Raw genomic sequence first — 13917 nt, forward strand, 5'->3', positions numbered from 1 at the left:
TTAAATATCTAAAACCTTATTGGGCAGAATCTCAGACAAAACATTGTACTAGGTACAACATAATGGTCCCTGCTTGTATGGATTTTCCAAGTTAATGTAAGCAACAGACTTATACGGATGCTATAAACAAGTTGAACAAGGGAAGAAAGAGTGGGAAAATAGTACTGATCATTACCTGGGTATAGAATTATACAGCTTCTGATTTTCAGACTGACATGCTGTTGTTGAAAGTGAACTGTTCTTAAATTCTCTGTAAGGTAGTTAATATTAGCTTCTTACCTAGATCTGGGGTGAGAGCAGGACAGATGGAAGGATACCTGAAAAATCATGCATGAGTCCTTCTCAAGTAGGGGGGGAAGGCCTATGTATAGGTATATGTGAAAGTACATATAAGCTTAAGTATGGTAAGTATTATTTCTTGTAAAATATATTATCTACTGGGTGTTAATTCTACAGTCTGGTAAGAAGAGTAGAGCTAACTTACACTTTTGAGTTTGACCTTTTTTGGAATAAAAAATATCTTCTATCTTAAATGTTCTTTTAAAAGAATGCCTCATTTTTTGTGTGTGCTTTGTAGGAAGAAGGAAGAGAGGCATCTTTTCCTTTACCCATTATTTATTTCAAAACAAACTTTGCAAGAATGCAATCTTAATTTCCTAGGGGTTTTGGCACATGGGTATATGCAAATACAAAGATTCCAAATAGGGGTGTATTGCGTTATTCTAAAAAAACCCCTTCAGAGACTTATTTGCATATGGATAGTGATTTCTGCAGCTGAATTCCCCAGCGGTTAGCGCAACCTAGATAGTCCTGCCTTCTCAAAACAGAGCCTAGGAGGACTTTTGAATATCGAATGATTTACTAAGCAATCAGTATCTTCAGATAAACTAATCTCTGAACTTCTTAGGTCTACTTTTTGGCTTCTATTTGGCCAAGATGCCTTTTAAACAAAAGATTTGCCTTCCAAAAATCGGTTTAAAACAATGCTTAACTACAGTGTATTTTCTTAACTTATCCTTTCATTGAGAATGCTGTTGATTTTAACAAAACTGTCATTGTGAAGCTTACTCTTTATTTGTTGAGTACTGTGAATAAACAAAGTTCTATGTTCTGGAAAGAAACATCTAAGGGAGAATTCAAAAAACTATGAATATTGAAGAACATAATTAACACATTTAAGAGTTTGCATCTCTGTTGCATCAAATTGAAACTCTTGTTTTCTAGAATTTGATCAAAATGATCATACATTTTACAGGTGATAATACTCTTTAGCAGTGTTTCTATTCAGAATGCATCATCAGTGGAGAAAAGCTATTAAGGTTTGTCAACCTGAAAATAAAGGGCCACAGTGAGAGGCAAATGAGCATTTATTTGGAATGAAAGAACTGCAATTCCAGGAGCACAGCTTCAAGTAGATAGCCAAATAGTGTTCCCACTTGTAGGGTGAAAGCAAAGGGTTTTTTATGAGGAAAGGGAGAGGGGTGGTGGGCATTTACGTGATTAAAAAGAGAGAAAGTTAAGTTTTCTATGGGCGTTTTAACAAGCTAAACTACTCTGTGTTATACGTTGACTGACTACCGAGTCTATCTTCAGAAAGTCCACAACCATCAGACTTGTGATCAGAATGTCTGTTCTGCTGATTTCTCAAACAACTGCTTAAAATAATTGCCATTTGGGCCAGTCCAAAGGCTTCTGCCCAGTTCAAGCAAGGGCCAGTGAGGCAGTCTCTGTACAGTGGCCTCTCCGATTCTGTTTTAAAGTGGCTTCAGGCATGACAGTCTTTTTCATAGGAGGCACTGTCAATCACCAGTTGGAGATGTAAATCATCATTTCTCATCCTGGAAGCAACCCATGCATGCAGTATCTCCCCTGAGCCTGGGTCAGTTTCACACTGGGAACTATTACTATTAGAAAAATACCTTTGCCTTACTTAGCTTTCCTTAGACTTAGTGCCAACTTAGAGCCCTTTGCTTCTGGTTACTCTTAGGGAACTAAAAACACCAGCTCTTTTGGTATCTGTGTGTTCACCTACCCAAATCTCAGAAACGTGTTTAAGGGAGAGCCTCTTACAATAGCAGTTTCTCAGCCAGCTCAGGATGTGAGAGCACAGAGCTGTGGCCTGTTGCCCTTATGAGAAGGGCCTTCAGACACTAAAAAAAAAAGAAAAAGAAAAGTGGTGAATAGAATTATGTGGGAAGTCTGACGTCCCCTGGGGCTTTGAAACTTAACTACAGATTTCCTTAATAGTTATAAACTATTCCTTTCCTACTGTGAGAATTGTGAGCTATAAAATGTTCATCCTTTTTATGTACAAATACTGTATATGGAACTCCTGCTACTATCGCCACCAGATGGATCTTCTGAAAACTAAATCTTCCATCTTGGCATCACCTCCTTAGAAATCTTATATTGTTCTCAGTTGCTTTCAGGATAGTTTTAAGTTCTGTGCTAACACACAGGGCCTCTGTCTGTCATTCAGCAAGTATGTATTGAACATCTACTACGTGCTAAGCACTATTTCAACAAAGGTAACCTGGACACGTCATGGAGCTTGTTTCCTCTTTCTTTAACAGGAACCCTCAGCATTAAGCATTCTGGAATCCTCTTTGTCGCCTTGTGCCCTTTTCTGTTTCTGGAACAATTCCCCATCTGACAGGTTCTATCCTCTTCCTTCAGCCTCTAACCCTCCCTCCAGTCCACCCTTGTTGGAAAGCCAGCTGATGCCCCACCACCTCATGCTCCTTCCCTGACCATCCCACAAGGACATCTTCTTCCTTCACCCCTATTAAATTATGTGCATGTCTTATCTCAAAAGTTGAAAGTACAGCAGGAACTGTTTTATTTTTTAAGCTGTTAGATGTTATGTGAATAGTACTTATTAAGTTCTATAATACATTATACTTAATTGTAGCTCCAGGAGTAAGGGGGAGTCCCTGGCCAGGGCAAGTTTGCTGTGAATCCAGTGAAATCAAAGGAAGCCAAGGGAAAGGGCAGGTTGGGAGAAAGAAGTTAATTGCTCACAGCCAGCTTGGGTTTGCTAGCCAGCCCCTGCTCAGTCCATCCCCTACAGCTGTGGCACACTGTCCCTTCCCCCATCCACCACTTCTGGGAGGAACTCCATGGGTGGGTGAGTGGAGGGTGCCAGACCAATTATGTACCAGGAACAGAGGGGGAGGAGAGAATAGCTGTTTTCTCTCCACCCCTTGCCCCAGTGACAACCCAGCCATGGCCTATTAATATGCAAATAGAGCAGTAAATTCTGGATACAAACTTCCATTTACCCCACACTATTACTGTACAAATGTTAACCAATTAATTTACTAATAGAAAAAGTAGAGACCTAAGTTTTCCCTTTGCTGAAATCTGATATTTAATAACATTCATTAACACTTAGGAATGTTAATTTAGAGACCAGGAAGTGTTTTAAAGTCAGTGATCACAAAATCAGCAGGTCAAGAAGAGGCAACCAAATTTAGTGTCTTTTGGGGAGGGACTACTGCAAAGGACGTTTACTGATGAGACCTTTAAGATTGCTCAGGGAGGTTCTGACTTTCCAGGAGTTGTACCGTAGGTCATTGACAGAGCTACCAGTAAATCACATGTTCCTACATACGCCCAGGGGGGCCACAGTGATATCCTGTCTTGGTGGCTTTTTCTCCTTAGAACACAGTATAGTCTGAGGGCTCAGAGTTCATTCTTATGTTTCAAAGTGAAACTCATTAACTGTTTTTTTCTCTCCAGGATAATGTGCCCCACCCAATAATTCCTTAAGAATTGGCCTCTCTTTGGAAATACTCATAGTTTTAAACTTGGCTCAGGCTCCAGAAACCACTCCTCTAAGGATCCTTTTATGATGCCCCATCGAATTATGGACCTCAATTCACATTCCATTCATACCTGGAATGTGCAATTACTGGACTGCTGGCATACAGTAGATACTCAACGAGTGTTTCAACTACCCTGACAAATCAAAAACTCTACAGATGGTGAATCTCTGAAATAAAAGGGTTTATTGAGCCTTTAGATATGTTAGCCAGAAAAAGGATTGAGTCCTGGGACAAGAAGGTTCTGCTTTACCAGCAAGGACAGTTAATTAACAGAAACAATTTGTCCATCAGATTCAAGAAATATGGGATATTTATAAGGGATCTCAAGGAAAGAAAGTTCTCTAAATTCACATTGGCTATAGATAAGAACATGACATTCTAATGTGAAGTGGAGAAAGTCAAGAGAGAGACGGTTTAGTTTGTAGAGAGGTCTAGTGGATTGTTATTGATGATGGTTAGACATTATTCACACACAGGAGAAAGTGGTGGTTCTGGGGACCTTCTAGGTAATTGGTGAAATGATTTCATCCAGGAATGTGGAATTTCTGGTTAGCTATAGCCCTTGCCATTGACTGATGACCTTCTTTCCCCCATTCTTCTGTCCTTACATTACTTAATTTTAGGACATTTCAGAATTTTTCCTGATTAACACTGATTTGTAATATTTCCCCTAAGAGCTTCAAAAAACAGTTAAACAAAGCATTTATAAAAAATGTGCCTCAACCAAAGAGATGGATTATGTCATCAAAAAGAAATACACTGAAATAATATCACCACATTTTGTGAAATTTTTTTTGCTTTGAAGGTCCCCTTCTGTGTTTTTAGTGGTAAGTTATCTAAGACGTATTGGCATTTGGCTAGTCCTTACCTCTTCAGGGGACATCATCTCTTCAAAGAGATGGAGAATGAAGATCTTATTGCCAGAACTTAAAATAAGGACAATTTCAACTTGATGATATAGACATTTTATTGTAGCTGTTTTTTCCATTCAGTGTAAGCATGCATTCAGTTTTTGAGTATCTCAATTTTTTCTTCCCTTGTTTGATATGTACTCACAGGAGCTACCACTTCCTTTCATTCTTTTCTGGTACAAGATGTTACTGAAATAACAGAACATTCAGGATAAAACTTTGTGTATATTAGTCAGGGTAGACTAAATTATAATGCAGTAACAAACATGACCAAATTCTGTGATTAACACACATAAGTGTACTTTTTGCTCATGGGCACTAGTAATATCTACCAAGTCAATTTCTGGCTCACAGAAAGAGTGGCAGTAATGGTTTCATACTGTGATCTCTTTCAGTTTTCAGAACTTATAGTCTCAGCAGGAACATAAAGCTGGAGGAAATTGAATAGTCCAGCAAACCCTTGTAGAACTGAATATATCGGAGGAGGGGATGTCATATAAAAGCCAAAGCTGTTTGCCATTCTGATGTCTTGATTCAAATATTTTATCAGGTGTAGTAGCTCCATAAGAAATGTAAAAGAATTTTGAAGTCTGAAACAGACTGAACAGAAGATAATGCGATAGGGGGCTTACTGTTCTTCTCAGATCTGAGCATCTGTTCATCTTTTAAAAGGACATCAACCTTTGCAGAATAGCATTGGTGGATAGGTAAGTCCTTCAGTGAGGTTGTCTTAGTTACTGCTTGAAGGTAGCTCCCAAATTTATATGTTGCAAAAGGAGAGAAGGCTGATTTCCCTACAGTTATGGTGATGTGTTGGGGACCCCATGACCATTCTCAGATGACAGTTAGATTTTATCCATAGGCCTGTATCTGACTTCCTAAATCTTTTAGACTCTGTGGAGGATAAGATATGAGAGGATACTGCCATTCACCATCACTGGCTCCAAAACACATTGCTCATTTTAGTGCTCAGATGACTAGGCTAATCTGGGAGTATTGTCCCAGAGACAAGAAAGCCACCCTTTTGATCTGTCATTGTCTTTGTTTCTCTTTCCTTTGCCTTGAAATACACTCTAAAGGTTAGAAGTTGTACAGAAAGGCAGTATAACTTTTTACCTGAAAAATCCTATTAACTCAGGGTACCATAAAATCTCATACAGTTTTGGTACAGCTTTAAAATTTTTATACCAGATCTTAAGTAAGTCATATATACTATTTTTGAACAACTAAAATCCTCATATCCCAGTTGATTTCCTAGATCTACTCAGATATTAACTTTTACTTGCTCAAAAATATTCAACAGCAAGAGAGTACAGAACAAAAGTTTAAAACAGCATTCTATAAAAACCTCAACAAATGGAACTGTTACCAATGAGGGAGAAAAGAGCTAACCTAAGGAATTTTGGAAAACAGGCCCTTACCTGAATACCCTTAGGTCAAGGCCAAAAAGGATTGCATATAAATGCTATAATTTGGTTAGTTGATGTGTTTCTTACAGGGGTATGGATTGGCAAGTCTGATGGCACTTTATATACATAGTAGAACTGAAAAACAAGGAAATACATTGTAGATAGTGAGAGCAAAGTTTCTCATAGTTTGAGAATGTTACAAATGAAGAGGGACTAAAATGTACCATATGGTGTTGAAATCAGAGAATCAATATGAAATCATGGTTTTGAATATGCGCACAGACAGAAATACAGGTGCACGTGTTAGTGCACATACATATATTTCCTAGTTTATCTGCTTGGAGGACCTGGAAGCAAGGGAACCCTGGTAGCAATGAGCACATCTGGCACCTAGATCTTGCCGTCTAACACCATAATCCAATGAAAGGAACCAGAACTCCTTGGAAAAAGTAATTAATTTCAGGACTGGAGCAGGGGAAGTACAAAATGAGCCTGGAGTGTCTTGTAGAGCCAAAAAATAAGGAAGTGTTCCAAAAATGATAGGGCTTGTCAAAAGAACACAGGAGTCAGTCTGAATGGACTAAGCTGGAATAATTTTAGCAACAAAATAAATAACAGTAGTATTAGATTTTACCCTATGGCATAAAATAAATATATGAGTCCATACTGATATTAATTAATTAATTAAATGGGGAGGAGGGCTAGCACTTTCTTACAGAAGAATCACAGCTAAACACAGAAGGAGAAAGGGAAAACAAAACCACCATTAAGCAAGCAGCATAGTAATGATTATGATAGATCAAGATCCACTGATGGATGGAAATATTTGTGGGCAAAACCTGAGGAGAAGCAGAGTAATTTTCATAGTCTCAAAATATCTCCCCCAAATAGTTGTTAATTATACAGGGGGAAATAATTCCATACTAGAGGAACCTTCAGACCCCACCTTAACCAAGTGATCAATTAATGTCACCAAAGATTAAGACATGGAAATCATGAACCTCTTGATACTATGGACTGAGAAGGCACAAGAGCATTTCATTGCCTAGTAAGACAAGGAAAGACTGAGGAACACCAGTCTGGAGGTGAAGGGGAAATAAAAACCGATTGCCGTGGGGAAAATGGATAGGCTCTTAGAACAGAAAAGGACACGAGTGGGAAAACTGGTGAAATCAGAATAAGGTCTGCAGTTTGGTTATCACTATGGGTATTGAAGACTTCAACAAGGAAGGAAGTTGGGTGAGGAATATATGTTCAAATTTGTTCCAAAAAATCATGTGAAGTGCCCCAAGCAAGTATTCCCATAAAAGTAAATAATTCTTTGGTTCTTCCTATTGCAATTTCCACAGCGGAGCGACTTTCAAGCAGCTGGCTGGATGTTCGTCACATTGAAAAATATGTAGACCAAGGTAAAAGTGGAACAAGAGAATTACTTTGGTCCTGGGCACAGAAAAACAAGACCATCGGTGACCTGTTACAGATTCTCCAGGAGATGGGACATCATCGAGCTATCCATTTAATTACAAACTATGGTAAACACTGATTCTTATCATATGGCTCTCAGTCCATTTTATAAGAATTGTCATTTGTCAATGTAAATACTGCATTTTATTCAAGACACTGACGGCCGTGCTGTATGTCTCAGGTTCCTTACCTGTGATTTTTAAATGAAAGGGGCGTTGCAGCTTCACATTTTTGTATGTGCAACACATTCTTTATTGCCTAACTTACAGAACACATTCCTTTCCTACCACTTTATAGTTAGGTTTTTAAAAAAAATTTTCCATACAAACTACACATTTTAAAATGTTTCACTAATAGCTAAAATAGTCACTTCTCTGTCCAAAACTCTGAAACTCTGACTCAGAATCACAATATTTGAGTAAAATATGAAATAATGCAGGAATTTGTTTTGTCCTATCATTTAGAAGTTAAAAATATAATTGAATTATCTCCCCTGTATTTTAGTGCAAATGATGCCTCCAGAATAATCCTGGGATTTCTCTTTTATCTTCACTGCTGTTTTATGCCATGGCCTATAACTCTGCCTCACTTGCTTACCATTCATTTCACAGTGGCCTTATTCTTCCCTCTGTTTGTCTTTTTGTTGCTACTGTTGTGTCATAACTTACATTTAGAGCAACCTGATAAATAAATCTCATGAAGTATTCTGCATTTATTCTTTGTCAATAAAATAATTTCCTAATGTCATCTGTTCTGTTTACTCCACTTTAGATTTATTCACTTCAACAAGAATGACCTTGGAGTGATCTTGGGTCTTATGTTGTAGGTTCAGAGCTCTTAGGATGGAAACTCTTTTGAATTAGCACTTTTATTCTTTGGCCCTTTCATCCATGCATATTTTTGGTTCTGTGTGTTTGTACACATGCTCTTTGATAATATATTTAGTGCCCTTTAGCCTCTACCTTATCACCCAAGGAAGCCTTGCACATACAAAGAAGAAATCCTGCAATATTTGTGCCAGAAAACTGTAGCTTCAGACTGACGTTTATTTTGCAGGTTTTCCCTGTTAATGGGATACTAGTTCCCAGTGGCCTCCAACATTATATTATCCGTATAATTGAGCTAATCCTCTTTGCCTTTGGCCCACTATTTCTTCACTTAGTACTGCAGAATGCTTCACTAGGAAGTTGACTGACCAAGGGCAATTCAGTGAGTCCCTGGGGAGTGTAAATGCAATGCCTTTTCATTATCTGAGCCTTTTCCAGCCGCTAAAACAGCACACTGACTTGCTGTTCACAAATAGGAACACACCAGTTTGATAGGATACGTGGGAATGTTTTGTATGTTAGTGTTCTGGGATAGATTTCAAGACATCTGTTCACTCTCCATTATTTATTTATATGGCAGAGAATGATGTGCACTGTGTGTAGACAAAAATTTCACAGTTTGGTTGATTCCTAATCTGTGGCACATTCAAGACTTATTTCATTTTTGAAAATGTGAGATTAGCTGATTGGCAGAAAGACAATTGTTTTACCAGGACATAGATAAATCTGAGATGAAGAGGGGTATAATGCCATCCTCTGAGTCCTTTGCTGTTAAAAATAGCTATTTTAATTGCAATTTATTGAGGTGCTTCGGGTTAAAATCTTAAAAACATTACCTGTAGAATTTGCTAAAAGCAGCAATGTGATGATTCATCAGAAACATGAAGTGTAGCTTGCAAAACAGCTGTGTTCTATGATAGCTACTCATTGAATTAGGAGCTGGAGCTTCTACCTGAAATGCATTAAAAGACTTAAGTCTTTCTTTTTTGCTACTATGACAGTTATCAGTTATCCAGATTATCCATTATCCATCCAAATATTTTATTTTGCCTGCCTTTCCTTACAATTGTTCAGTTTGGTAGAGTGGTTTTCATTTTAGAGGAAATTTTTACCTTTCATTTGCCAACCTTCAGAGATCATTTTGTAGATTTGGATGTAGGATTCCTACTGAGAAAGGCCTTGTATTTCCTCCCGGTCATTTTTCCTGCAGTTCTGGTGGCTGCCATTAGGTGGTTTCTTCACAATCCATAAAGCATTCTTTAGATCTCAGGACATAATCCAATTGCTTGAGAAAGTAGAATCTTTACTTGCTGTCATCATATTTCTGTCATGCATGTCCTTACATATTACATTTTACATTTATATTTCAATGATAGTGATGGTTTTCTAGTTTTGACATGAAATCCACAGCTTTCTGCTGTGTTCTTAAAGAGAGCCATTTTGAATCCTCCATTTTATATGGCAATGAAATGCTGTGTCTTTCTTTATGAACAACAAAAGAACAATGACTTTTAGGGACCTTACAGCCTCCAAGCTATACAGCAGTACCTTATTCAGGATGGTTAGTATTTCTTTGTTCTTGCCTAATTGCCCTGTATAGAACTTCTAGTATGTTGAATATAAGCAGCAAGACCAGACATCCTTTTCTTGTTTCTGATCTAAAGGGGAAAACATTCAGTCTTTCATTATGTGTGATGTTATCAGTGGGCTTTTCACAGATGTCCTTTATTAAATTGAGGAAATTCTCTTCTATACACAGGGTTTTATCATGATAGGTTATTCGATTTTCTGGGTTTTGTTCTTCCTTCTTTTAATGTAATGTATTACATTGTTTCATTTTCAGATATTAAGCCAACCTTGGATTCCTGGTGTGAATCCCACTTGGATCTGGCATGCTAATATTTTACAGAGAATTTTTGCATCTATATTTATGAGGGATATTGATCTGTAGTTTTCTTATGATGCTTGGTATAGCATTGGTATAATATTGATCTCAAAGAATGATTTGGGAGTTGTTACCTCCTCATCTATTTTGGAAAAATTTGTGTGATTTCTTCTTGAATTAGCTTTGGTAATTTATATATTTCTAGGACTCTGTCCATGTCATCTAAGTTACCTAATTTTTTACATACAGTTGTTCACAGTATGCCCTTATAATTCTTTCTATTTCTGTAAGGTAATTAATCTCCTTTTTTGTTTTGATTTTAGTAATTTAAGTTTCTCTCTCTCTTGGTCAATCTAGCTAAAGGATTGTCAATTGTGTGATCTTTTCAAAGAACCACTTTGGTTTCATCAATTTTCTCTTTTGTTTTTCTATTCTCCATCTCATTTATTTCCATTGTAATATTAATTCTTTTCTTCTGCTTCCTTCGGTTTACTCTTCTCTTTCTGTATCTTTAAGGCAAAAGTTTAGATTATTGATTTTAGATATTTCTTCTTTGTTAAGGTAGGCATTTACAGCCATAGATTTCCCTTTAAGCACACTTTTGCTGCATCATTTGCCAACCTTCAGAGTTTTGGCATGTTGTGTTTTCATTTTCATTCATCTTTAAGTATTTTTTAAATTTCCCTTGTGATTTCTTTTTTGACTCATTGGTTATTTATGAATTTGTTGTTTAATTTCCATGTATTTGTGAATTCTCCAAATTTCTTTATGTTACTGATTTCTGTTTTAATTCCATTGTGGTCAGAGAATATGCTTTGTATGATTTCAATCCTTCCAACTTTATTGAAGCTGATTTTATTACCTAACATATGTGCTTTTCTGGAGAATACTCAGTGTGCACTTGTGAAGTATGTGTATATTCTTCTGGTTTTGAATAGACTTTTCTATAGATGTCTATTAGGTATAATTGATTTATAGTATTGTTCAGGGGGGCTTGTTAATTGAGCATGCCTTGTTGCCAGTCTTAAGCAAAATAATTTAAGAAACATTAAAATATAATCTAAGATAAATCAAGAAAGTGAATTAAAATTTTTCTAAAGTCTGAATCAAAATATCAGAAGTGACAGCAAAATATTTCAGGATTTTAATCATTTGTAGGAAGCTACACAAAGTACCTTAAACTATAACAAACAGAAGTTATAGTCTACAGTTAGGAAGGGTGGTGGATATTTGTGGTGATAACACATACACACATCTTTAATACTTTGTGGCACAAGATGGGATAAAAAACTAATACGGAGATATAATCCCATAGCTGTATAAATTTTAAATATTATGTTCCAAATGCTCATAACAATTTGGTTTTTTTCCTTTCAATTTTCTGCTTCATACGTCGGTATTTTCAGTGATGTCTCATAACAACTTAAGTTAGGTATTCATGTTTTAAGTAGACAGAAAGCATGTTTGTATAATACATGATCATTAGAAAGATAGTCACATATGTAAATTTGTAACCATTCATTGGGAATGAAACCGAGCCTTAGAAATGAACATTACTAGTGGGGTGTTTATTTTTTCACTCTCAGGAAGAAAAAAACTTGTTATTAGGGACATAAAATATTTTTGTATCATATCTAGCTCCCCAGATTTCTCTTTCAGGAGCAGCCTTGACTCCTTCAGAGCAGAGTCATCAGGAAGATGAATTTCCAAACAAGTTATCCAAGGTAGAGTATGTATGAATAGATAATGAACCTGGGGCTCTGTTACATATGAAATCATGAGAAGAAAAATGCTGGATGTGCAGGTACTTTTTAAAACCAGAAAAGACTTGGTTCTGTCATTATACCTTGTTTAGTTGGGAATTCAGGAAATTAGAGGTTTATAAATGTTTGAAGAGGTAAGAGCGTTTTCCTCTCAGTGATCTATCAGAGATGAGGCTTAGAACTACTAAGAATGCTGTGAGCTATGTATGTGTCAAGTCAGCTTTTCATTTTCCTTCTTGAGTTGGTGTTTTGCATGTTGCTGTTAGTTTTTATTAGAGCAAATTTGCAGTGATCATTTTTATAGCAATCAGAAGTTATTTAAAATTGACTCTAACTGACTATGACATTGATACTTGAGTTTTTACAGTTGGTATAGAAGCCCTGAATATATATAGCAATGAATACTATTGAATAAAATAAAATAACTTTACTTTCTGCTAGCTTTTTTCTAAATTAGATTCCACTCTATTGTGCTGTATAGTCCAGTGGGAGCTTTGGATTTCTGTTGAGGTTCTGTTCTTTCTAGGTTTATGAAATGGAATTATTTCAGTATATATTTCTTCTCTTAGGAAGCAGCTAACATCACAGTGGATAATGTTCTTATCCCTGAACATAATGAAAAAGGTAAAAAAAACAACAACAAACCTATTTTTCTTTAAATGAATATAGTATATTTATTTCTTTAAGTGAATATAGAGGAAGAAATATCAAATAACTCTATTAACTATTCATTAATATGCAAATACAGGATAAAATTTTCATAGATATTGAAATATTTGCAATTTTGACTGACACATGGTTCTTATGGATGATACAGTATTGTATTAAAAATATATTGATAATGAACATAATTCTGGTGGCATCACTTAGAGTAATTTCTTATTTTCTGTTGGTGAAATTTTCTTTTTTATGTGTCAGGAATACATTTTTTAAAAATTACATTGGGTTTTATATAGTTATAGAAATTTTCATAGCACTTGCAGAGATCTCTAAAGATGTTTGTGGACCAATGTTGATGTTCACTATGAATATCCATTTATCTTCCATATCAACTCTCCTACTTTATTACTATGGAGAATAATTTAGTTCTTTCTGGGAATCATTCTGATAAACTTTACTGGCTATTTAAGGCTGCCTTGCCTCATCTTTACCACTAGCTCTGATGCTTCTTTAGTTCAAAAGAGACTTCGAAAAGTTAGATAAGCTTTTAATCCCTTATGATTTAGCAGTAAGGTCTAAATCAAACATCGAATGTGAAAATATAGCCCAAATTGGACTTTGAAGAATTTAACCAAGCTTTCCTTTTGAATTAGTATTTGATCACCTTTTAAGTGTTTTCTCTCAGTCTCTGTTTAGATTTTTTAAAGAGCTTCCTGATTTACTCTGAGGAAGTAAGTTAGGCATTTAGGGGATTTGGCTCATGAAAAATGTTTCTATCAGTTATGCTTGGAGAATATTGTTTAGTCATCTCAACATTTCCTTTCTGTAGGATTTTTTGTTTTGTTTTTGCTGGTTTTAGGTTTAAAGTGAGTTAACAGCAATCCATTGATCTAATGACAAGGAGAGAGTCTTGGAAAAGTTTCTCCAGCTAAGTTGTTTTGTTGATCTCTTTGGAAAGGCAGTAGAATCACAGTAATATTTTTCAAATATCTGATGAGCTGTTGCCCTCTGGAATGGTGGGAGCCAGGGCCCAGTAAATGTGCAGAGGGTGCACGGTGGCCTTCAGTTTGCCGCTGGGGCCTTGCACTGCTGACTCTCTACTGGGCTCTAATGTAAAAATCCTGGTTCTTTGTAAGGGTGGCACTGATTCTTGAAAAGGGAAAAGGGAACT

General features: G+C 36.3%; 1 protein-coding gene across 1 annotated transcript in view; it reads left to right on the plus strand.

The window, feature by feature from the left end:
• IRAK3 (interleukin 1 receptor associated kinase 3) overlaps positions 1 to 13917 on the plus strand; it is a 57253-nt gene that overhangs the window by 12272 nt on the left and 31064 nt on the right. Inside the window, exons 2-4 of the mRNA XM_037007163.2 lie at positions 7497 to 7679; positions 11983 to 12047; positions 12656 to 12710. Coding sequence (XP_036863058.1) covers positions 7497 to 7679; positions 11983 to 12047; positions 12656 to 12710 — 303 coding nt within the window. The remainder of the gene's footprint in view (positions 1 to 7496; positions 7680 to 11982; positions 12048 to 12655; positions 12711 to 13917) is intronic.

The sequence above is a fragment of the Manis javanica genome, chromosome 10 (assembly GCF_040802235.1).
Source record: "Manis javanica isolate MJ-LG chromosome 10, MJ_LKY, whole genome shotgun sequence".
Classification (NCBI taxonomy): Eukaryota; Metazoa; Chordata; class Mammalia; order Pholidota; family Manidae; genus Manis; species Manis javanica.